The sequence below is a fragment of the Amphiprion ocellaris genome, chromosome 9, assembly GCF_022539595.1.
Source record: "Amphiprion ocellaris isolate individual 3 ecotype Okinawa chromosome 9, ASM2253959v1, whole genome shotgun sequence".
NCBI lineage: Eukaryota > Metazoa > Chordata > Actinopteri > Pomacentridae > Amphiprion > Amphiprion ocellaris.
In genome coordinates, this window is record NC_072774.1 from 22,147,890 (window position 1) to 22,174,902 (window position 27,013).

At 41.4% G+C, this 27,013-nt stretch overlaps 2 protein-coding genes across 6 annotated transcripts in view; both read right to left on the minus strand.

Annotated features, from left to right (window-relative positions):
* Positions 1–4,360, minus strand: part of erfl3 (Ets2 repressor factor like 3) — a 57,577-nt gene extending 53,217 nt beyond the window's left edge. Inside the window, exon 1 of the mRNA XM_023276073.3 lies at positions 3,738–4,360. Coding sequence (XP_023131841.2) covers positions 3,738–3,759 — 22 coding nt within the window. The 5' untranslated portion in view covers positions 3,760–4,360. The remainder of the gene's footprint in view (positions 1–3,737) is intronic.
* A 14,110-nt stretch (positions 4,361–18,470) lies between these two features.
* The window catches only part of pou2f2a (POU class 2 homeobox 2a), a 64,405-nt gene continuing 55,862 nt past the window's right edge, over positions 18,471–27,013 (minus strand). For 3 of the 5 annotated variants that reach the window (XM_055013809.1, XM_055013810.1, XM_035950860.2), the window contains one exon: positions 18,471–26,391. In XM_055013809.1, coding sequence (XP_054869784.1) covers positions 26,063–26,391 — 329 coding nt within the window. In that variant the 3' untranslated portion in view covers positions 18,471–26,062. The remainder of the gene's footprint in view (positions 26,392–27,013) is intronic. The other 2 variants (XM_055013812.1, XM_055013811.1) reach the window with 1 other exon arrangement.

Below are 27,013 nucleotides of genomic sequence, written 5' to 3' on the forward strand. Positions count from 1 at the left end.
TTGAGACACATTCACTGCACTTGGATGATCTACATTTCACTAATTGTGTGACTTCTAGCATCAGTTGGCTGCAACTGTGTTTAATCAGAGGAGTCACTTTAAAGGGGGGTGAATACATACGCAATCACTTATTTTACATTTTATAGTTTCATTAATTGACATTACCTTGTAGAAGTCAGTTTTCACTTTGACAGGAAAGAGTCATTTTTGTAATTTTTTTTTTATTGATCATGGTTCAGTGTTGAAAAGTAATAAAATGGGAAAACTTCCAAGGAGGGTGAATACCTTTTATAAAAACTATTCACATTGGCAACTAATGCTAATTCTTGACACCTAGTAGAACTTGCCAGCATTTTCAGATGGACAATAACCAGTTTTGTTATGGAACATCATCTGTTTTAGGTTTTAAGTATGCTGGCTGAGCCTGATCACAGCGGGACACTATCCCATAAACCAGGTTGTAAAACTGTATTGGGATAGTAAGTAGGAGGTAGTGGTTTTGCTGTGGTCAGCACTGCAAGGGAGTTTTCACAGATAAGGCTAATCGCTGTGCTTATCATCACAGCGGTTTTTGTGATTGAAAAGCATATGCTTGCAATCGCACACATAAATCCACACAAGGAAAAGGTGAAATATTGTCTTTGTATTCATTGCTCACAAGCTACCTTTTTGTTACCTGCCCTGCCACATCATAAGACAGGACAGTGCGTGTGCCTAGAATAAACGGCAACATAACTCCCTGACACATCAATCATTCTGAAAGCAGGAAGTAGCATAAAACAATAATAATTAAAACTTCACAGTTGAGTGACTGGAGAAAAATACACTTGCCCAAATTTACCACTTCTTCTTTCACCCGAATTATTGTCATACACATATATTTCATACAAATGCCTAAATGTAGTCTCTTCATTTGTCAAAAGCACCACCAAACTATGAGCTACTCCGCATGATTATTAGCACAATGAGAAGTCCCTGGCCCCACAAGTCCACCACACACAATCAGTCCCAAGCCCTGCCCCACTCCCACCATTGTCCCACACGCATGCACACACACACACACACACACACACACACACACACACACACACAATAGCTACTCCAGAGCCAGGGGTCCCATGATGCAATTCAATCTCACAAAGACACACACCAGTCCTCACCCCCTCAAGAGAAAAAGAATGATAGAGCTGAGAGGAGAAAAAACTGTAACCTCTAAGGTGGGATGGAAGAAAACTAAAGAAATACAAAAGCTGGGGTGTAGTGTGTGTGATGGGGGTGTAGATATCATGGAGCGACTGAAGATAGGGCAGTTATTAATCATGAGCACAGCTTTTAAGGTGCATGCACAGGTGTATGTATGACTGTGCAAGTATTTATGAGATAATAAATACCACCTCTCTGCTGACTAATGCAACCTGTAGAATACTTTGCCTCTAACTAATCGCTCAGACTACATGAAACCCTGACAAAGATCATGTCAAATCGGTATCTGGTTATAAACAGAAATTAAATAGAACACTTTCTAAAACCGCTAAACCAACACCAATCTGTCAGGAACAACAGATGTAGATATAGCCCCACCATTTCCTACTTCACACATCCATTATTTATTTCAGCAGAAATCTATTTAGGCTAATAAAGTGGCTGTGGAAAACTGAAGTACAAGGGAAGTGTCCGGTGCTGAAGAGAAAGCAGGGAAGCTTCACAGAGGCAGCAGCTTATCATATGGGACATAATCCTACATCAAACAACCCAGGAATGAACGATTACATTTTTTATCCTCCTCCTATCCACAGACTGTTGCATCCTTCAGATGTGGGATATACACAGGTTAAGGGTTAAAGCTTGTGTTCTGATTGCAAATGCAGCAACAGCAGGAGGCCCAACAGATCAGGACAGCAGCACAGATCAGCAGGTCTAATAATTCAACTATTTAAAGGTACTGATAAAAGATCGGATTTGTTGTTAAATAATGCCATGTGACAGAATTTCTTAAGTACCAGCTAGTACTGAAGAGATTTGTCAATTAATCAGCAGAATTATTCAAATTTAACGACCTGATGAAATTCATGAAGAAACAGGACAATAAGATGTCGGCCTAATGCTTAATCAAATTAGTCGCCAACTGGCAAAAATTTAACTAGAAAGGATTTTAACAGCTGCTTAAGGATTTAAAGACATTTAGGGGCAACAAAGTCAAACGTTTATCAGTTGCAGATTAGATAAGCTGCTTTGTCTCATGTTGACTAAGTAAGCCAGACGTATTAATGAGCTTAATGTTATTTATATAAAATAATACAATTTTAAAACAAAAAAGTGCAAACATCACTGGAGAATGAAAATAACTACAGGTTATGATAGTGGTATAATAACACTAGCTGGACCCCTGCACACAGGTTACACTAATCAGACGAGAGAACCTCAGTATGGGACCAGTTAACCTTTACCTTTACTGAACAGATAAACACAACCAACCTACTACACAAACACACTCTCACAGCAAACACGTCCATCAAAACCATAACCTAAATACAGTTTTACGTGCCCTCCCGAAGGAGCTTAAGCCATCTGCTGCCACACAAACACTGAGTTCCTTGTAATAAAAGGGCTACTTGTGGTGGGATGCGGTGTGATGTCATGGAGTGGGTGTGTGTGCAGGAATGTGGAGGGCTGAGGGGCTGAGGCTGGGTGCAGCGGGAGTCAGGAGGGGACATGGTGGGGGAAGGGAGGGGAACATCCCAAGTGAAAAGGGTCCTGCACAGTTTGTCAGTCACACACACATGGCCCTGAGCCACTTGCTTACTACTTTAAAAAGCCATAATTTACATTTACTAAATATTTAAATACATTTTAAATGCTTTGTTTTATACAGTGGGTACTAGACTAAATACTATACATGTCTTATATATTTTGCAACATTATAAACTTGACATTTTGAGCGTTCAAGCTGTTCAATTATGTCAACAGAAGTTCATAAACCAGCTGCAGTTTTGCCGCTTAAAGAAAGCCTCGTGTCAAGTAGGCAGCCTATGACCTACACAGAAATAATAAACTGCATAGATGGCACACATGACTGTACTTCCACTTCCTCCTTTCTTAAGAAAAAAAAATGCACTGGCTTCAAGAGAGAGGATGAAGAACGAACTTATGCAAGCATTTCAGGAATTAGACAGCCTCATACAGGCTTCAGCTGACTGCTGGGAATCCCCTCCACCTCACTTTAAAGTGCTGACAGGCCAAATACATGACAAATGTATGCTCGCTTACTGGGTTAATATCAGCTTGCTCCGGGTATACCTGCTTTGATCCAGTCACATCCACGCCGCCACCAGGAGAAGAGTCCTCAAGTAACTTATCAACAGGTCCACTTTTCTCTTTTAGCCTGCCATATAGTGCTCCCATGTTTTCCAGTAAATCTTCTAAAAGGTGCTGGATGGTAAAACTGGGTTGTCAGGGTGACAGAGGATGTCGCTTTAACAACTGTACAGTAGTTTAACCACTTCCTCTTAAAGTAGAGTACAGTACTCAACCTGCACCAGATTTTTTACGAAACCACCGACTGTTGCACCGCTCGTGAGAACAACTATCAACAGGTTTTCACCAACTGGAGGCGAATGTTGCTAATGATCTGCCTTGCTAATTAATCGGCAAATTACTCACTGTTAGCTTCACCAACAACGGCCACGACGAGTAAACAGAAAAACACAAGGGTAGAAAAATATCTCTAGCAAACTTACCAGTATCTCCAGGTGTTTTCATTCTTTCTGCTTTAGCTAACTTGGCAGGCCAGTAAAGTTCGGTAAACTGGAAGAATTCCACCAAGTTGCTTGAGGAACGAAAAGTCAGTCTCTCGGCCTCTTATTCCCGCTCTTGTTTCCAATCTGGAAAACTAGGTGAAGACGCACCGCAAACTTTTGCAGCTGCCGCTTTAGCAGCTCTCTCTTCTTTCGAGCCGCCGCGCTCTCTCGGTCCGTTTCCCCGGCACTCTGCCAAACAACCACACCGACCGAAGGGCTTGTTTTCCGCCAGAGACCGCGTTGGTCCTCCTCTCTCGTCCGGTAGCGTTGAGGTCTGTTCAAGTTGCGGCGAAAAACGGCCAACCGTCCCGACTCGGGCCAGCCAGGGAAGCCTTTCTCCGTCTGTTGTAACAAGTTGCTCCGCTAACTGTCCGGTAGCTGTTTACTCCGTCTCAACTGCATCTTCGTCGCCGTTTGACATGTCTCCGCCTCAGTCCTCAGTTACTTCTTTGACAGAAATTAACGTTAGAAAGAAGCCTCTCTTTCTTCACACACTTTTTTTAGTCCTCCACTCACTCTCACACCACTCAGTGCTACTTTCTCCTCCCCCCCACCCCCCGTGCCTCTCTCTCCGTCCTCGGGGTGTCGTGTTTCGCTCGCTCTCATCTGAGTGGGGCCCGCCCACACTGACGGGAGACAGGAGGGAGGGGGGGGGCTAACGTGGCGAGTCACGCCCACTCACCACGAGCCGGGGCCTGGGCTGGCGTCACTGCAGCACGCGGCGTTGCCTAGGAGACCGTCATAGCGCGCTGCCGTTGTGACATCACATCCGAAAGCTGCGAATCAAGAGAGGCGCGAGTGCAGCCCGGCTCGCGGAGTCTATTTGCGTCAATATGGGTGAGGGTATTAATTAATCCCCTTCAGCGGAATAATTTCACTCATTAAAGTAGAAAAATAACACGAAACAGTCGATGAATGAATAATTCTGAAAACAGGACATTTTGCTCATCATTACTGCGTATCTTAGCGAGTGAGACACTTTCCAGAGATGACGGTCTGTGCATCATTTTTCTGTACATGACTGATGACTTTACGTTACTCAGAGCTAAAAAGAAACGTGTTGCATTCAGATATTTATTTAATTCGACCTTTAAAAAATGCGTTTTGTTTATTTCTCTGACGCTGTGGCCTGTAATAAAGAGTTATCTATGTGCAAACTGTCACTAATCTGAGTTTAATATGTGAATGTTTTCATCAGACTAGTCTGTAAGCAGATCTTCGTTCAATATACGGCTTGTCACTGAGAATGGATGTGTCAGTGAAACCTTGTGTGTACATCAGTTAAACTTTTGAAATAGAACACATTTGTAGATTCAGAAGTTTCAGGTATGGTTAAAGCGTTTAAGTGTGCTCTCAGTATTAAATGTTATTTTTTTTTCCTGAGAAAACATTCAGGACCAGTTATTATTATATTCACAACATGTTTTAAATGTGTATAAGTTGAAAATAAATTTAAAGAATACTTTAATTTCCTTCAACTATTCGCAAACTCACCTTTTACATGCAGTTGTATGCAGTTATATACAATTTACCAAATAATTTAGTACTTATTTCTTGCATTTTTTTCCTTGTGAGTAAGTAAATAACTATGAGTTTGTTGGTAGCCTATATGAAATAGTAGCTATCTGTAATCTGAAGCATTATCTGTCACTGATCGTTGAAAATGCTTTGATTTTGGTACCCATAGCAGCAACCACATTTATACTTATTTAAATTTCTCCAAAAACATCTGCACATAAAAACAATTAAATTAAAAAACGAACAGCTTGTGGTTCATTAGAATGTGAATCTGCAGTATTTCCTGCTGCTAATGTCCCACATTTTATTAACTTCCTTCTTTTTAAAAGTGCAGCCAACCATTAAACTCACAAACACATACCATGTACAATGACTCAGGGTGAGCACATGTCAACGTGCATCAAGTGCCTAAAGACATCCAGCCATGTAATCTGTAAACTCTTTCACTTGATCAGACATTCAGCATGACTTGTTTGATTGAGAGGACCGAAGTCATGCCCAGATATGTTTCCTGTCACCTCGAACACGCTGACCTTCTGCTTCCTCCTGACCTGACATGAAGCTGTCGTATGTATTTGATAAGTGCACGTGAGTGGGTGAGGCGTCACACATGGGAGGTCAAGTGCATCTCCTTTTTTGCCTTTTTGTGCACTGGCACCTGGTGCACAGGATGAAGGTTTAATGTGTGTTTTTGTGCATTTTCGACCGCATTGTTGCGTCAGTGATACACACCACTACCCCATCTTGTCAACTAGATAAGAGAGTGCTAGTAAAACAAAGTAAACAAAGTCACCTGACAGCAGCAACATCCCTGTGGTGTGATTTACAAACAGGATTTCTCCTCACTTTACTGGCCATTCTCTGACACGCACAGGAAGACAACTCTGTTCCACCTGATAAGAAACTAGACTAAAAGAAAGCCATTAAAGAGGATGCAGGAACCACTATCCTGTCCTGTCTTCTTTAGAAACAGGAAGACCAGTGGATAAACCTGTGTGAGAATTTCTCACACAGCTGCCGCCAACAAGGCAATCAGCCGGGAAGGAAAGTGTTGCACTCTTCCCCTGTCTGTTTTTTTGCCATCTCTGGTGTGTTTTCATATTTTATGGCTAGCATCTGACACATATTTATCATTTTTACATTTTCAGATGTCTGTGTTTCTTGTTTAGGTGACAAGGTCTTTGGCATCGCGCAAGCTTTTCACACAGAGCGAGAAATGAGAGAGAAGAAATTGAAGAGAGGAGTAAAGGAAAAGCTCCAGATGGAGGAGAAAAAAAATGACAGTCAAATAAGAGTGATTTCATGCTGTGTGGACAAACAGCTCCACCTTTATGACATTTCTTTGTGCACTTATATGTCTGTGTGCATGTTTGTGACTTGTGTGAACACATTCTGTTGTAACTCAAGAACAGGAGATGACATTTGTGGATAAATCTACAGCACAGAACATTCTGAACACTGATAAACACCGCGCTTCACTCTATATCCTCCCTCTCTCCCACCCATATTCTCCTCCTCCTCGACCTCCTCCCTCACTCTGGCTGTTTATCCATCCCTTCTTTTTTCTCACCCCATTCTCTCTTTACATTGTTCTGTCTGCCTTGACCACCCATTCATCCATGTGTCCATCCACCCTCCTTCACTCTCACACCTCTTCCTCCTCCTGCTCCCACCTCTGCCACCTCTCCATGCCTGCATCTTTTTTCCTCCCTCACACCACCTCTCAATTTTACTCCTCAGGTCATGATACTCATGTTTCAGGTTGATGTACTTGCGAACTGAATGTATGAAATCATTTTGCATAACTTTTTGATGTCGGTTCGCTCAAACAAAAGATTTTTCTTTAAATTTCAGCAACTGTGCTCATTTTTAACACCCCTAAGCTGTAAAGTAAAGAAACCTGTGATATAAATGTAATCAGACATTGTGAAAATCTTGTTATCCTGATTATAATTAGACATGTGCAGCAGACAGTATATAAGTTAATGCTAACGATATCTTTGTGGCGCATGTTTTACTGCTTCAGGTCTTCCTCACTTTTTTTTTAAACAGATGACCTTTGCAGTGCATTTGTACTTATTCAAGTTTTAATTAAGTGTCTAATTAGGAACTAATAGATTGTAACATTCTAAGTAAGTCAGCAGGTATGACGGCAGGAAAATGTCACTTGTAAATAGAGAGGATTTTCTTAAAGAAATAGCCAATACGAAAATAGTTGAATACTATGGCATATTCCATCAAACTGCATAAAAACTGAACTAAAGGTCTGACAGACATGTTAATTATTGAAAGCAGCATCCAGATGCTCTTTTTTACTGACACAAAGCTTTATTGCTTTCTCTCAATCATTTCCTTTCAGCTTTCTACCATAAAAGCAACAATAGAGGCATACAGCTTGACCAAAACATTTTTAAAAAGCACATTTCTGAGGCTTATATACCATAAATGTTTACTAATATTTAATCAGTTTGACATGTAATTTTGAAGCTTTTTAGTTAGTTATATTGTCATGCAAATACAAGTGTCAGCATTGCAGTTGTCATAGATTTATCACACATAGTGAGCTAAAACATATGATGTTCGAAAAGCTTTGTTTTGCATTGTAATATCTAGTCATGTTAGATGCTGCCATTGCTCGGTGCGTGAACCTGACAATGCATTTGACAAACACGAGTGTATGACAGAAGAGCCTTGTATTATTTGTTCCACATCATCCGTAAGTCCCTATATCTCCCATCCCGCCCTTTTTCATCCACTCTGAGCTTTATGTGACCCTACCCGTTCCTAATCAGAATGACAGACAGACGCACCACAGAGAAAGACAGAGGGAATTAAAGGGAGACCCGAGACTTTGTTACTGGACTGTTTGTGTGTATGTGAATACTCACAGTTGGGTGGGTGTGAACATCCCCACACACATCTTTCCTATAGATCAACCATCTACCCACCCCCATCCTTCCCACTCTCCATCTTTCATGAGCTAAGTGATGTGTCATCCCAAGTAAGAATGAATGACGTGAGCGAGATCTAAAGCAAACAATCACAACTAGTGTAGAAGTTTATGTTCAGTTGCTTAAAAATGCATTTAAAATGGACATCAGTGATGCAGCTATGTATCATGCCATCCAGTCAGCGCTCGCACACGCACCGGTTTCTTCTGTTCTGTGTTTCTACAACACAGATGGCTTGAGTCGGTGTAATTACCGTGGACAATGGGTGTGGTAGCCCACTAACCAGGGCCACCACAGGCAGTGCAGACACACAAACACTCACACACACACACACACACACACACACACACACACACACACACACACACACACATACACACACACATATACACTGCGCATGTACATACAGAACCTGATTTTAGCAACCAGTCGCAACCAGGCAGGATTATAATTCCTGGACGGGGCGTTGAACATCCAACAGAGGTGTAATGCAGTATTTACATAGGGTGTTTGATGACTTGTACCACCGCACGAACACACAGACACACTCTCAAAGACATGCATGTGCACACACTCAATTTCGGCTCTCCTACTTTGGCTTTTTTCAGTCATCCACACTACAATTATCTTAATTTCCAACAAACTCTCTTACATAATCAACTTCAGACAATATTGTATCAAAGGCCTGCAAAGTCTTGATTAGCTTTAGTTTTTTCTTGTGGGGAGACCTAATTGAGGAGAAGGATGTTTAATTTCTTGTGTGATGGTGAAAAAGCAAACAGAAGATGGGTTGCTGTAGACCAAAAAGGCATGGAGGGTGAGAGGAGCAGACCGGATGAAAGAAAGAGCCGGCAGCTGAGGGGACAACAAGTGCAGCAGGGTGGCAGCTCCACCACACACACACACGCACACGCACACGCACACACACACACACACACACACACACACACACACACACACACACACACACACACACACACACACACACACACACACATGCACACACACACGCACACGCACACACGCACATTCAACCTCAAACCTCATCCCTTTGAAACGACGAGCAAAAAAAAAAAGGACAGAGAGTGAGATAGCGGAAAAGAGAGCAAATCTGTGGAGAATAAGGAGTGGGAGAGAGAGACGGAATAAGGGAGTCAATGGGTTCTTTGTCATCAAAGAACTTGTTTATTTTCAAGCCTTCCAGTCCAACAGTCAGGAGATACAGCCAACTATCACTCCCTCTGTCTCTCTTTTTCTCCCTCTTTACCCCTTCATAGGACCATTGGGATACAAAAATGCCACAAATACTAAAAAGACAGACGAATCGTAAAAGCATATGCAAAATGAAAAATGCTCCCAAAAACGATTTTCTAGCCTGGAAGTGCTTCGGGATACTAGGGCAAGTGATGGGCTTGATTTACATAAGCAGCAACATTCCAAGCATGCTCATCAGGATTTGTCACTCATCTCTGATACTTGTAGCCGCCAGGTCACATCAAGCTCATCACTCACCTCAGCAGTTACCTTTCTGCATGTCTCTTCCCCTGCTTCTATCTGTTTTAGTATTAGTTGCATGTTTGTATTTTACACATTTCTCTTTATGATTATGCTTTGTCCTTGGAGCTGCTGTTCACTTCAAGTCAGAGTCTTTAAAGGGGGATACTTTTGTCTTGATTTGATCATTTGTTAATTGAATAAACATGTAAACAGGAAATACAACATGCAACAATGGTCCAGGCAGCTGGGATTTAAGTCATAGATGCAGATTTTATGTGGTATGCTCCCTAATCTTTAGGCTACCAGGACACTCTGAAGTTTGAAAACTTAATAGTTTACAGTAGAAAAGTTTTCAACGTCAGACATAGTTTCTTCTCCTCTCTAGACAAGTATTGAAAAACCTCCCAGTGTCCGACTATCTAATTGAGATGCAAGGCCTCTACACAGTTATCCTCTGTGCACATTCTCCCGCCCTTTCTCCCTCTCTCCCCCAGCTGGTATTCACACATGAGTAATGGGATTACCACAGTGAGTGGTGAGGTGGTGGAGGGAGGAAGGAAGGGGGAGGATGATGTTGGAGGACAAGCAAGACAGAGGAAGAGGGGGATCAACAGGAAGGCCGACATGGCAGCAAGTGGTTCATCTGGTAGAAGAAGAGGCAGACAAGTATGAGAAATTGCTTGGCGGTACTAAACTATAACAATAATACACAGACCGTAAACATATGACTTCTTCATGACAGCTCCAGATTTGCATTGACTGATTTCTTAGAATCAGGGCCACTTAAAGAAACCCATCGTGAATAACTATTTTCATCCTCGAGGCCCTAGACAGAAAAACCGCACTCTCTTTCTGCTGGATTACCATGGCAATGAGGGAGCTATTCAAGAACAAAAAGCTCCTTTTGCGGTGGGTAAAGTATGGAAAAAGCAAGCGGCTAGTGCCCATATGAAAGCTGGGTGGTGGGAGTTGGAAAGAGAGGGTAATGTGAGAGCTAGTAGAAGGCACAGAGAATGTGTGTTATATTAAACCAATGTCTGGCTGGGTGTCAAGTCTGTAATATATACAGAGCGGGAGAGAAGAAAGAAGGGGCAAAGGAAGGGAGATCAGTTAATTTAGCTCTGGGGACGTGACACTGATGGACAGGTCCACGGGGGAGGACTGAGGGAATGGAAAAGAAGAATGCAACCTGCTCATATGAGGGGGAGATAGAAGAACGTGAGCGAGGCAGGAGGGGTGTTAAGGAAGGTGCAAGAGTCAGGCTGGAAAGGAGAGAGAGGTATGCCTGGCCGTGTGACAGTAGCTATATTGAGAACAGCATGTGTGTTGACACTGTCTCCTGTATGAGGAACAAACTCTTCCTATTGGCACAGTACACAGCTTCCTCTTCCCCTCTTTACTCCTTTCCACCCCTCAGTACAAGTTCTGTCTTTACACATCCCCTCTATTTTCTCACATTAACCTTCATTTAGATATATTCTCAGTATTACCAGCATCTGTCTCTAGATTACTCAGTACAATTTAAACACTTGAGCTCAGTTTGCATGTCACATATCCTTCCTCTTTCTGGGTCAGTTGAATTCAGTTATGTTTTATTTGCACAAGTGAGAGTTAGTGACTATTGTGAGAGCAACACTTTAACACTCAGTTGAGAATAGACCTTTGCCTAGGCTTATTCTCCTGTGTAGGTGTTCTTTCTATGGTTGAGATCACGACATAAAGAGGGCATAATAATGTAAAGCAATTCGCTCATGAAGCAACAGACAATAATTTTAATTTCATTGAAAGAGACAATAATTAATATTTTAATAGTAAGAAAGAAACACATCTAGAGGTAGCTGAAAAAATGCAACTCTAGTAACCATTAGAGTTGCTCTGCAGAGTCTTTTAGTGATTTTCAGCTCATTGTTTTGATTTTCTGACTGCAAAGTGACTGTTTTTGTAGTCTGTAACTGGTTGTTTTCAGTTGTTGCAAACAGCAAAAACACCTTAATGAAAACTATATGCTAAGCATCAAACATGTTCGGAATCAGAGGTAAAAGGAAAGTGAATCTTTGAAATACATTCATTGTGAGGACAAAAACCCTAGATGCAAATAAATGCAATTTTTCATCTGTATTTGTTGCATATGTGAATTTGCAAGTATTTGCAAGCATGTTCATATAAACTCAATGGCTTTTTTGTCAGTCTTGAAATTATAGTTTTTCCTGCTTCGTACAAATAACCAAAATATCTATTTCCAAGGTTTCCATCATCTGTGCAGAAAAAAAGCGTGTTCACTCATTGTTGGAGCTTCTGAAATGTGAGGATTTGCTGGTTTTCTGTCATTTTCATGTGTGTTTACCATCTGTTAGCTCCAGAAAGGTTTGGCCTGATGATGGTCCAAGAGCAAAGCTGACAGTCAGCTCAAGTTGAGCTGACTGTACACACTAAATGTTGTGAATATTGTGGTTTTATCAAAATTGTAAGTCTGGCCTGCTGGTGATGCTAGACAAAGTCAGGAATTCCCCCGAATAAATGTGTTTCTGTCTTAAAATTGATCGCAATGTTGTATGCCAGTTTCTCTTGCCAATTTTAGGATATGTCAGTCAGAAACAGAGGGAGATGATCTCAATAACTTTCACTACTTTGTGGAGGTGTAAACAATTGTAATGACAGCAGCATTCCAATGAAAATGAAAATGTGCAAAAAGCATAAAAAAGATTAAACTTTAAAAATAAATATAAGAATAAAATTGTTTACATTGGATATCTCTGACCCCCCAATCCTGCTTTGCTTGCTCTCCTATGTGTCACAGAAAGTCCAGAATTAGATTTGGGTGCTGGATCTGGATCACTCCCTTTCTTGGAGTGTGTGTGTGTGTGTGTGTGTGTGTGTGTGTGTGTGTGTGTGTGAGAGTGTGTGTGTGTGTGTGTGTGTGTGTGTGTGTGTGTGTGTGTGTGTGTGTGTGTGTGTGTGTGTGTGTGTGTGTGTGTGTGTGTGTGTGTGTACTGTATTCATGGAAGAAGTCTGGGTCAGATCCAGTAACAGCCTTTGCTTTGCCCCCCTCTCTCTGATCCTCAATTAGTCATTCCAGCACTGGGCTAAGTCAGGGTCACTCAGATTGGATCACCCAGAGGTGCTTGGCTGCCAGCCACCAAAATCCCCTCACTTGCCCACCCAATACCACACGCTCATCACATACAGAGAATAGCCCTGAGCCCAGGACAGATGCCCCTGCAGCCACATAACACCAAAAGGCCATGTTTCCAACATATGTTCACATGTTTAAAGGGGGAGAGATGAAATAGCAGCTGATGTTCAACGGTACATTCATGCGCACTAACACAAGTAACACTTGGGGTAATTTGAAAGCTGAAAACAAACATTTTAACCAAAGCTAAAAGTAATTTGTCACACCCTTTTTCTTACACATTCTGAGCAGCCACAACAGCTCGTAAACACTCACACTATTCTCTCTTTCATTCAGAGGACAATCCAGCAGAATCCAGCAGAATCCGTCTCCTTGGCTGATACCCTGAGTACCCCCCTCCCATCGTCATCAGCTAGGCATGGAGACAGCAGGCCTGTAGGTGGTTCAGCTATGTGTCATACATTACATGCCAGTGCAGGGGAGGAGGACTGACACAGAGCATGTGCTACACTTGCTCAGTTTGATGTGCTCTGCCCTCGCACAGGCACCATTGTGGGTGGCATAGCTATGTGTCATAATCACCATCATCCTTTGCTTTGTCGGATTTCTCCTCATATGTGCGTGGCTCTGTGTGTGTGTGTGTGTGTGTGTGTGTGACTGTTTTTGTGTTGCTATACTGTAGGTTCTTTTGTGGAGGTGCCGCGCAGTGGGCTCATTCACAGTGTGGGAGCTGCTGTTATACAGTGGCACTGATTCATTTTTTCTGACCTGTGTGTGCCATTTTGTATCGTGGCTGTGTGACGGTTCATGATGTTTTACATCATGGAAGTCCTCCGCTAATTATCTGGCCCTGCCTGCTGCTGAAGTCTCTGTGTGTGTGTGTACAGTGTTTGCACAATACAGCTTGTGTGAGAGTAGGGGCAATGTAAGCTACAAAACATTTTGTCAGTCATGTCAAGGTTTCTCTGAGCTACATCTCATAGGCTTCTTCAGGACCAAAGATAACTTAATTTGACTAAGAGGCAGTGAAATGAGGTTTAAAGCTCACTGTTGGGGTCAAACTACTGTTTCTCAGGTCAAGTATTTCATTTTACATGTAATCTTTGTAGTTTTTGCAGATGCCTTGCATATTGTCCACACTGTAAGTTGCCTCATAATATTGACTTCTGTCTTTCTTTTTGGCTGGCTTGTAGTGGGTGGAGCATAACAACTAACTTGGAGACCAAAGCTTATCAAGTCCTCATGCATAGCAGTATTCAATGACGGCTTTGTTGGACTGAGATAAAGTGCTCCTGATTCCTTGCTTGTCTTTTTCTGAGAGTCTCAGATGAAAAAAGACAAGGGGAAAAAAACACAGTTTAGGCAACCCGCGTGTTACGCCTCTGTGTGAACAAGCTTCTCTGGCAAAGTTGAGGTAAGCCCCTATTAACCCACTGCCAGCCAGCCTTCAGTTTCGCTTCATTCATTCATTCATTCATTACTATTTTCTATCTAACATGAACACTCTTATAGAACAAATAATTGATGGATTGCCATGAAATCAGGTGCTGATATACCAGAGGATGAATTGTAAAAACTTTGGTGATCCTATGACTTAGGATTGACTTAGGCTACATGTGTCCCTTTCTAAATGTCCAATACTTTGGTTTGTCCAAGTAGCCGCAATACAAATTGCATTGGCCTCAGCTCTAGTTTGTGCTGCTTGAGTTGCAGTTGCTAAAATCCTGACATTCGACCTGCTAAATATCAACATGTTTTTTTGTAGTTAGCTCAACGCCTCACATTGAGGCTCGCAATGCTTTCAGTTCTTGTGGTTTAGTCACAGTTAAAAAAAAAAAAAAACTATAAAACTTTTATGGAACTCCTGCTACCTGAACAATCATGCAGATGAGCACCTTAACACATGCACTATAGTTTGAGGAAAATAAACCCAAGATTTTTTCTGCATGTGGCTGCAGTGGAGGGCAGGAGGTCGACAGGAGAGGCAACAATAGCTTAAGCTGACACACAAACACTGTAACCTACAGGACATACATGCACGCTCTACTGCTCGGAGAAGGAAACCAGATCTGTTTAGTGGCACTTCATCGCTGGCACTGTCTCTCACTGGCACCAATAAAACACACACACACACACACACACACACACACACACACACACACACACACACACACACACACACACACACACACACACACACACACACACACACACACACACACCCCCTGGCAGGGTTCCTGGTTAAACTGACAGCTGGCATTCTGTCGTTGCGTACCACTGACACAGTGAGGCCTTATTTGTGACCAGTTCCACCTTTACTGGGATTCTTCCAAACCCAGTGGAATTACAACTGTGTTAACCGACTCCTCACCTAACCAGACCGGTCCATCTCCAATTACAAGCCTCATGCCACAGTCAGGTTTGAAAGTCATGGAGAATGATTTTACAGGCGTTGTTTTTAAGATGATGTCAAACATTTAGTGTTACGACACCCATCAGTGCCACAGCAGTGTAGTTTGCTCCCTACTGCAGTAACTATCAACAGATACGGTGACATTTTGATGCGGCACTGTTTCATAGCAACAACATTTAATCAAAGAATAGTACTCATGCTTATCTAATTTTGCAATGAAAAAGTCCTACAACAACAGTTTACCTAAAAGGAGTAGATACAGGTAGCATAGCTCTGGTTAAGAGATACTATATTTCAAGGGCACTATTTTCAAGGTCAGTGGTGATTATTTTTGATTGATTGCAGAATTCTTTGACTTGATATTTTTACATTTAAATACTAAAAACAATTCGTATTTGTTTACAGAATTAATTGAAGTGTAGCTGAGTTCCATGAGCTCAGTGTTTTTGTAACAACAGCAATGAAATATTAGTGTTATAGCATATAAACACTCAATAACAAGCAAAAATTGTATTCAGAAATCCTAGATAAGTAAAGCTACAGAAGCATTAACAGATAACTGTATTTAAGTACCAAAACTAGAAGTACTGAAGATGCAGAAAACTGAATCTGTGTGTTATATAATCATATATTGATGGATTATTAATACATGTTGCAGCTGCAGGGGTTTAAGGTGTATAAATCCACAGGTAGTAGCTTCAGTTGTCGATGAATGAATGAATGAAATCTATTTGGTTAAATCATGTTCAATGCAAGGTAACAGTTTCAATGAGCACTCAGATTTTTATTCTAAAGATACATCAGCATGGTTGTCAGTCATCCTCCAAGATGCCGGCATTTTGGAGAAGAACAAATATTACATATTGATGCGACAACACAGCAACGCAGATCTACCCGAGTCACCCTGGTGATAGGATCACATGCTCACCACCGCCGTCCGTGACTCAGCTAGGAGGTGGGTGTCTGAAAGCTGTCACACTTACACACTCCAGCATCCTACCTAATCATCCACCTACTGTGCCACACAGCAGGGGGGAGCAGGAGAGAGGGAGATAGACTGAAGGAGAGGCTGTTAGCAAGAGATGGAGAGCAATGAGCTGGAGGAGGAGGAGGAGGACGAGGAGGTAAGAGGCAACAAAGCAGCGAGGTAAGGAGGCAAACACGCACTTCTGGATGAGGATGAGGGAAGGCCAAATGTGTGCGGTGCTGTTTGTCAATTAGCAGATGCCCCCTAACTCAGAAAATAGAAGTAGAGACGAAATGAAGAGACTCCTTGTCTCCTCCCCACCGACAAGTGCAGGTGAGAGCTTACCTTCAGGTTGTGGGGACATGGCATTAGACTTAGCAGTCCTTGCTGACATGAATCAGTCTCAGTCAAATTAAAATAGAGGCAGTTTGAGTCAATATATACTGCCAGTCAAAAGTTTGGACACACATTCTCATTAAACGTTTTTTATTTAATCATTTTCTGCATTGTAGATTAATACTGAAAACATTAAAACTATAAAAGAACACATATAGAATTATGTTGTAAACCAAAAAAGTGTTAATCTTGAGTATTAATCTTCAATGTAGAAAATAATACAAATAATAAAAAGCATTGAATGAGAAGGTGTCCTTTTGACTAGTAGTGTCCTTATGATGCAGTTTATTTCTTCATCATTTTTTCTTTAGACAATGGCAGTTTGAGGCTTCCAGCTTCTCAGATGTGAAGTTTTGTACCTCCTTTTTTCTTGCAACAAAATAAACCGATGAGCTTTCGGTGATAGATGGCTGGTCAGACAAAATAAGACAAATAAATCACCTTGGCAAAAAAAAAAAAAAAAGGCTATTTTTAAGCGGCTCTCTCATGTTAAATAAAGCAAATGATTAACTGATTAACTGGAGAAATGAGCAGCAGATACATTGATTATGAAAATAATAATATGGTTCATTTGTCAAGATGAAACACACAATGTTAGATACAAACTCAAGTTTTACCTCAGAAGAGTCATAAACTCCCTTATTGTACAAAACAACATGACATCTAAAGCGGAAACAAATGCTGCATGTATGGAGGAGAATAAAAGTAGATCACAACATGCCCTGCAAAGAAAGACTATTTTCATCATCAGTTAATCCACTGATGGTTTTCCTGATTTATGAGTTAATTGATTGGTTTATATAATATCAAGATATCTTTGAAAATTTCCACCACAGTCTCCAAAAGCCCAAAGTGAAGTCATCCAATGTGTTGTTTTGCCAGACTGATGAGTCTGGTCTCGCTCCCAACTTGTCACATTCTGTCTATTTGTCAGGTCAACTTGGTGTCACATTTGAACACAGAAGATACACTTTAGTGTCATTTTTTTACATTCAGGGCAGAAAGACCCATACAAATTTGTGAAAGTCAGAAACAGACGCCATGAGACTGTGGCCAAGTGGTTTTTGCTGGTGTTGTCACTGTCGGAAAATGAAAAGATAGCCGAAATCAGTATCTTTGCCTAATTTTAAGCAAATAGTTTTGGTGCCTAAACTTCACCAAACAGGACACCTTGTGCTCATCCCTATGACTCAAGGGGCTTTAACAAAATAGCAGTATTTAACGCTCTAGTAGTCAGAATGTGTTGGACTAACGAAACGAGAAAAGCATCATATTGACATATTTAAGAAGCTGGAAGCATCACATGCTTTGACCAATCACTGCAGCACTAGACCACACCATATTTTAGGTTGGGTAAATAACTAACCTTGATTGCTCACCTGATGGCTTTAATACAAGGTAAAAGTCAGCGCAGTACTAACCCAAACTGGATCTGTTTTATATCAGCAACTTCTGATGGATATCTAGTTCAGCCAGCCACTTCCAACAGAGCTTTGCATATCTTGACGGCAAATATGGCAAATAAGTTTGAAGACACTTGCTCTCCCCCATATTGACAGGAGTTCCAGAGAGAAACAGCAGTATCAGTAGAGAAAGGCAGTTTATTCAGGCTGCTGTGGGGTGAGATATTAAGTCTAACAGCACCCTCCACTGGCTAAAAAGCAGAAGAACAAGCAGAGGTACGCTTCTGTTTGGGCGATGAGGTTTCTCCAAACCAAGTGAAACCTGTGGTTCAAAATGAAAACCTAGACACTGATCAGAATTTGACAGAAAACAGAAGACGAGAGGCAGTAGGGGATCATCTGTACAGTTTTTGTCTCCTGTTTTATTTGGATGAATGAAACACTTTCAGTTACAAAAATGACTTAAAATGAACAACACTGTACAATGAACAAGCAGAGTAATTTTTCTTCTTTTTTTTTTTGGTTTTTCAGATAAACACACTAAAAGGCTAACTTGCTACCACAAAGGAGAAGAAGGGGGGCAGACTAAAAGGGAAGGGAAGGGGGGGTGAGACTGATCACAGGATAGAAGACACAAGGGGAGAGTGACTCAACCATACCTGCACACATATATTCACTCACGCACAATAGGGACACAAGCTGACTGTTGTGACAGGGGGAATTAAAGCTACATTTACTAGGAAGTTGGCAAACAGTACGTTACAGTTGACAGTACAGATCGTGTGTTGGGGTTTGTTGTTGTCCATAGAACAAGGAGTCTTTTTGTCTACCGCACCCATCCCACTTTCCAACAACCCACAGCCCACCCAGTCACACACACACACACACACACACACACACACATGCTCACAGGTGGGCATGTAACAAACTGACAGACTGGAACCCTCCCCCTTTTAAACAGCTAACAACAAGAAACCACTTCCAGAGAAAATTTTAAACTTCCCCTTGTCAGGGTTTAACAGTTTGCTCTTACACACACACACACACACACACACACGCACACACGCACACACACACACACACACACACACACACACTCTATCACACACACACATTGGAGGAGTAGACAAACATCTAAGGGTAAAGGTTGGACAGGTAGACGTTAGGACCAAACATTGGGGTAAGCCAAAAGAAAAACGAGGGAGGAAGGTGATGGGAGTTAAGCAGTACTCTGGCAGCACAAGCAGAAAAGACACAAACTCAAGAAGGATCAGAACAGCTACAAAGATAAGAGAAACTTCATTATCATCATCGTCATCATTGTTGTCGTCATCATCGTCGTGATCACCATAATTATGAGAAGCTTAAGATTATTTTTCCAATGACAAATACTTAAAAATATACATTTCATCAGCATCATCTTAATTATCATCATTATTATTATTATTTCCCTTTGGATAGCTGAGGTTAATGCTTCAAGACCGGCTCACTAGGTGACAGACGAGTTAAAGCAGAGCAGACAGGAAGGAATGGAAAGAGAAAGGCGAAGGATGCAGTGGAGGCTTTGTGTTGAAGAGTAAGTCAAGTTAGAGCTCTTTGGTTTTCTTCTTTAACATCTGACTTGCTTTGCTGTGTTGCTGGAGAACCTTTGGACTAAAGCTGTATTGTACGAGAGAGAGAGAGAGTAGAAAAGGATGAAAGCTAGGAAGTGCATGTATGTGTGGATGACAGTGGGCAGAGGAAGAAGTAGCAGCTTTGTTGTTTTCTTTGCTCTCTTTTGTCTCTCTTTCTCTGGCAGTGCCATCTATTATGGCTTCCTGCCCAGAGACACACATTCTCTCATCTTTACATAATTTCAATTAGGTGTTGATGCTTCATTTCGAAGGAATAGTTAAATGTTTTGGTAAACACTCTTATTTGCTTTCTTTCCAAGAGTTAGATGAGAAGACTGCAGCACCTCGATGTCTGCATGGTAAATATGAATCTGCAGCCAGGTTGGTTATCCTAAAACAGAAGAGGTAATTGAATGATTCTCACAGGTGTGCTGCTACTGACTATAAAGTTTGTTCCTTTTTGTAGAAAAAAAACATGAATGTCACTGTTGAAATGCATATTTATTACCATTTGTAATCATTCAGACTGTCTTCATTTCAGTACAAAGTTCAGTCTGCTGCTGGCTCAAGCAGTTACTTTCAATTTAGTAAAAAACACCCAAAAAATAGGCCTATTCATGTCATAACTGTTTATGTAGCCTTTACTGTCAATAATATTCATGTACGGTGCTTAAAAGTTGCTCATTCATTTTTAAAAACTGGATAAAAAAATCTGTTATAGATGTACTAAACACCTTTATGGTTCACAGGAAAGCAAAAGAAGCTACCAGCACCTGTAAAACTCACCTATTAAGATGTCACATGGTGTGTTTTTTTTTTTTTTGCTGCACAAAAACTGAAGTGCAAACCCATCAGTGTGTGGTTTTATGTGGAACGACGTTTTGGCCAGCAGCACTAACTTCCCCTGCCCCTGCTTCCATTTTTCATGCTAACTGCATGCTGGGTGGAGCCACATCTAACTTTCTGAAAGAAAGCAAACATTTACCAAAAAACTGAATTACAAAACTGTTCCTCTAAAGCTACTTACCCAGATGCTGCTGTGAAGGTACACCTGTAGTTGGAAGAGACGATTTAATTATGTGAAGAAAAAATACGTATGAATAAGTTGTATAGAGGAAAATGGAGTTTGGGAAGACTCTGTGGATATCAGGTTTTTAGGGATCGTGGACATGGTGCTGATTCACGTGGCGGGGCATAGACTTTGGTATCATTCACTAATGGGGTATCCCCACCACAGAGACCAGCACTTTACTCATAGCTTCCTAAAACTCTGAGGTTCACAGAGGAGTGCCGCTCTGCATCCACTTCCTCCAAATACACAAGAGAGACAAAGAGAGCAAAACAAGGAAATGGACTCTCAGGGAGAATCCAGATGTTTTAATCGCATGCACACCTCTTCCTACAACTTCCCTTCTCTCATCACACGCTAACTTGTGAGAAGTATCTGTCACCTAGCAACCTCAGCGTCAGCCGTTCCCTGGTTACCCGCCCTACAGTGCTCCCTGATACACGTGGACACCAAACGGTCAACATGCCCCCTCATCCAGCAACACGGACCTAAAGGTAAGAGAGGGCTTGGCGACCTTGACGATAAAGTTGCTCAGAGGCATGAATCCAGAAGCTTTTTTAAGCCAAAAAATGGATCCAGATTTGATCTTAGATTTGGGCCAAAGAGCAGCTCTAAGCCCACAGTCCATGTGCGACGGGGTGACAGCAGTAAGGGTCAGATGTGAGGTGAGGGCTGTGTTCAAAGCTCAACACAGACAGCGTGGGCGTTTATCAGGGGGACGAGGCCTGTGTGTGTGTGTGTGTGTGTGTGTGTGTGTGTGTGTGTGTGTGTGTGTGTGTGTGTGTGTGTGTGTGTGTGTGAGAGTAGACCAGAGCATAAACCAATATGGCCTCTTGACCTTAAGTGGCACCATCTGAATCTAATGGAGTAAACTTGCAATTTACTCAATGATCTTTTACTTCCATCGTTGATCCCAAACCTGTGTTTACTTCTATTGGGACAACCACCTTTGACCTTTCTCAGTCTGCTCCCAGCCAATACAAGCACACTGTCCACACGCACCATCCCGGCACCCTGATCCCCACCTGAGCCCCGCATTTTAAAGCATTCATCTATTTGGTTTATCATCAAAGAATATGAGGTATATGATGAACTATCTCTCTTTTACATCCTACACTGGATGAAGAAAAAGGTTGAAACCAACGTACAGAAAAGTGGAAAGAAAAAGAGATACAGAAACATAAAAACAGAGACAAAAAGAGAAGCTGGAGGGTGATTTACTGCTGGGAATCCGAAATCACCCTCTTTCTCTTGTGCCTCTCTGTTTCCTTACTATCACGTAAAAACACTTTAGCCTTTGCCTCAGCTGATCTTCTTCTTTTGCGTTTTTGGTTGTATAGCTGTAAAGCTTTCACTGTGTTCTCCCTGTGGAGAAAATATAGAGAACAGAAGCAGCACTGTGCCTCAAAGAACACCCCATGTAGGCAAAAATCATATCTATGCTTTTGTCACTGGAACTGAATTTCAGCATGGCTTCTTTGTCTAATTACAAGAAGACACAAAGGAAAACATAAAACTCCCACCCACTGAATTTTTTTCCCCTGTAAACACCTGCAAATCACGGGGGGTTGGTCGCCACAGTGCTGCCTCTCAGTACTGTGAGCGTCCCTTCCCTTTGAGGAGGAAAGTTGTCCCAGTGAGGAAGAGAATTTCTTTGTGACTGACCATCAGTCGACTGTGTTCTCTTATTAAGTCCCTACAGGACCCTAGGTTGCATTTCTGCTATCATTTGGTTTAAAGAAGTAAGAAAGAACTTCAGCAGGGGTAAAAAAAATAATAAAAAATCTGTCACAAATACATCATAGAATACGAAAAAAGCACCTCTAGAAATAAATTAACAAATAAATAACAACACAAATAAGATAACAAGCAAGTAAATCAAATCTACTCTGAATAAATAGTACAATCAAAAGTCTAAATCATGAATCATAAAGAGAAATGAAACGTCCAAAGAGAGATAGTTAAAATTTTTGGTCTAAAATCAAGTTATTATCATCAATGTTTTTAGGATCTTTTTTTCTCAAAGGCTTTTTTGTAAGTTTTTTCTTTTTCATACATTAGCGATAAGTAAGCAATAGAACATATATCTTTTTTCTACAAAATCTATAGAAGCACTAACAGATACATTCCGTCTAAGAGTCAATGTGGAGAAAAGGTTTCACCTTTAAGGTGCAAACCCCACATCTAAGGTTTGGTTTGTGAAACGATTCTCGTGTGTCAGCGGTTTTTCTTGTGTGGATCAAACCAAATATTCTTTGGATAGGTTTACGTCCAACTCTCATCCATTCAATTTAACTGAGGCCTTTACTGTGTGTATTATTCTGCAATAAGTGTATCTTACACTGCTGCCTTTGTGGTCAAAATGTGTGACAAGACATCACTGCAGACCATATTCATTACATTTTTTTAACCATTTAAACCATTAACTTAAATACAGAAAGACACACAGTTACACCTCAGACAAATTGACACTAACCCATTTCTTTGCCCTCACACAGAGAAGGCAGTTCCTGTTTCTGTCTACTGTGTTTGGTTTGGTTCAGTATTTGGTTTGGCATTTTTAGGGTTTCCTATTCAACTCTTTGTTTTTGGTTTTTTGTGTTGTCTTTTTTTACCTTTCAAGACAGTTTGTTTCTTTATCTAATAAAAATCTGGAAGCTAAATTTTCACAGTATTTTTTCCAACCACCTGATAAAAATCTCTAGCACGACTACGAAAAAAATAAGGAGCTCTTGTAGTAAGTAAGCGAGTACGTTATTCCAAATAAGTAGTAAGCACTAAAGTACAGTACATAAAACGGCATCAAGAGACACAGCAGAGATAAAACAATCAGAACCAACCAACAAAAAAATAAAAACAGATTTTTATAAGATTTCAGTTCAGTGAGGTCATTTGCGTTTAGCTCCATCCAGGACCAGAGAGCTGAGCTGGAGAAAGAGAGAGGCAGAGGAGGGGAGGAACTGTCCGTCCTTCTTCTGCTTCCCTGTCTAGCTGCCTGTCTATTTACCCCTCCATCCATGCTACACAGTTTCAGAGCGGGGCTGTGTCGTGGCCCTAAAGCTGACAGACAGACAGAGTCGCTTCGCTTCCTTTAACACCTGCACTTTGTCCTCCTCACCTCCTCTCTCCAGCCACTTTTGGTTTGGGTTCTTTTTGGTTTGCTTCTGTCATTCCTTGGGTTGTGGGTTGTTAGTTTTTTTTTTTTTTGGTTTGTGTTTATTTTTGGTATCCTCTTACAAAAAGTGTGACGCCTGATCCCCTCACTACAGTGTGTCCCTCCTTTGCCTGTCCCATCGTAACCCTTCTTTCTGGGGTTCAGAGTAAAGGATCAGTTCCCTATGTAAAGCTTTCCCCATGGGTTTTTGGATGGGCCAGGTGGAGGGGGATTACACCAGAGGGCTTCCAGTGGTGACATCCTGTTCTCGAGCCCCCCACCACCACCACCACCACCTCTGTGTCTTTATTGTGTTCTTGACTAAGGCTCTTGAAGAAGAACCCAGCCTTGAGAATACTTTGGTTTCCATTTGAGAAATAATGGCAGGTAGAGGTGGAAAATGACAGTGAAATGTGATTGATGAAGTGATGATGAGAACAGACAAATATCAGTAAACATGTCTAGACATACAGGTGTCGGGGCATCTATGCTGATTGACAAGGCAGGAACGAGAGCCAGCTGTGACTAAACTTGGCTTTATTGACTTATTTATCCTTCAGTATCAACAGATATTACTTTATTTCTGCAATCACAGCCCTATTTCATACTCTTAAAACGGTTGCCACTCTTAACAAATAGTCTGTGAAGTTTCCAGGGCATGTTCATTTAGCCACGGAGTCACTGGATAATGGGTTATCTTTCAGAGTGAGGAAAGAGTGGCCTGATTAAGAGCACGAAATGTCAAACGCTTAGGTCTTAATAAATTTATTCACACCTTGAAATCAACTCGCAATATGCCAAGTCTGTCTTTGATCTATTGGCACTTGGTGAGGACTGAGATGACTATCTTTTTCACCGTTTATCATCTGCGTTGCTGCAGAAAAGTCACATTTAAAACAAAACGCAGGTTGATGACAGAAATAGGCCATGAAACCAAGGATGATGACAATGATGAAGATTAAAACTCCAGCGCTAACACTATAATAGTGTGCAAGAATAAATAGGAGCTGAATTCTGTCATGACACTAATAAATAATATTAATAAAAAAAAACTAATCCCAAACTATACTTGTCAAAGTGTAAGAAAAATAAGCTTGTCAAGAAAATCTGAAATAAAAAGGTGAAATGCAAACTATTCTATGCTCTTATAACCAGAGGTAGGTAAAAAGACTAAACGCATGAAGACTCAGCAGGACTGGCAATCATTCATACATGAGCTCTTGACAAAAAGTAATATTTTACAGATTCATTCAAGATATTAAGCATGAAAGCCTATAAGGGACACATGAGCTGACACAGACAGGATGAGTCGATGACAGGATGGATTGGCTCTTGATGTGTGTGTGTGTGTGTGTGTGTGTGTGTGTGTGTGTGTGTGTGTGTGTAGCAGTAGCAGTAGAGTCCTGGTCCTGGATAGCTTCAGTATTTACACGTCCTTTGAATAAAGCTTTTCTCTCCGTATTTTTGGTTTTTGGTATTTGGGATTTTGGTATGGTTGTTGTTTTTTTTTTTTTGTTCTTGTTTTTTTTTGTTAGTTTTTTTTTGTCATTGTGTATTCCTCTTCCGTCTCCTCCTCAGGTAAATTTTTGGTTTAAACATATCCTCCCCACTCCTCTTCCTTCAGACCCGCAGCTTTTCAAAATAATAGAAAAAAAGGAAATGTTAGCACAGTCCTCTTCTTTTTTCTTGTCCTTGCCGCCATTTCTTTGTTATATAGTAAAGTTATGTTTTGTCATTTTTGGTTTATGCACTTCAACAAGCATCTCTGCCGTCTCCTTCGTCCCTTCGTTAGAGTCATTGGTTTGTTTTCCTTCAGAGAGAAAGAGCAGAGAGGTGCCACGTCGATATCACATGGTATTGACAAAAAGGTCCCACGTTGCCTCATTTCCATCTGTTTGGATAGATAAAGATTTTTGGTTTCAATCTTTCCCTTTCCCCCCTTCTCCCTTCTTTCACTTCTTTCCCTCCCTCTCTCCTCTTTCATTCTGTGTATTTTTGGCATCGAAAGACCGGGAGAGAAAGAGAGAGAGAGCCATTGTGAAAAATATAATGGAAGAAGAGCACAAGAGAGAGAAAGAGATAGCTTTGGTGTGAAAGGCAAGGTTCTTGTTTCTTCCTTCCTCCTCTTCTCTGATTGGCCCTTGGCGCTGGTCACTCAATCTTAGCCCCGCCGAGAGAGGGCGGGCTGTGTGCCATTTCACTGGAGGAGCAGGAAGAGGCGGGGCTAGAGCAAGGAGAGGGGGAACAGGGTGTGGGGCTGATGCTGCTGGCCGAGGGGAAAGGTGATGGGTGGGAAACTTTGGCTACAGCAGCGCTGACAAGTCCAGCACTGGGATTCTGGCCCATGTGGAGGAGAGCAGGGTGGTTGAGAAAGAGGGAGGAGGGGAGGCCCCCTCCCTGGCCCCCTGAGGCCCCCAGCATCACCTTGCTGGCCCCCTCAAGAGTGGAAAGAGGCAGCTGGCCACCACTGGCTGCTAGGGCTGAAACAGAGAGAAGAGATGAAACAGAATCACACTGTCAGACACTTCCACAATATTTCCAGATCAGAATTAGAGTCAATTTTAAAATAACTTTTAATTTTCTGTTTTTGATATGGTTGTTGTTGTTGTTGGTTTGGCATTGTCTATGCCTCCTCTAACCACCCCACGTCATTCAGACCCTTAAAAAAAACCTTTTGCCAGTTTTCATCCTGAGTAAGGAACAGTGCCTTTAAGGAGTAGCTGTTTTGAGTCAGATGTTTTAATTGATGTTTTCAGTCTACCCACGTTCATTCGAGCTTCTTCATCTGCCACTGCTGAAGATGACAATTCCCAACAGGATATAGCTCAATCGGAGAAAGCACCCTAAAATAGAGCAGCTAAAAGCCACTGCACACGCTTATTTGGGTTTTTTTTGGAACCAGTTTCACTTCTGAGTTGGCAAATTTAATTTTAAAAAACTAAACTATACAAAAGTAAGTAATAAAAACCTAGTAATTGAACATTGTCTAACATCCCCAGCAAGCTAATCTTAAATGATTAGATACGGCATTAGAACAGGTGAACTGACATGAGAGGTCTGTTGTTATGGAAACAAGCAGCATGATTGTTTTTCTCTTACAGT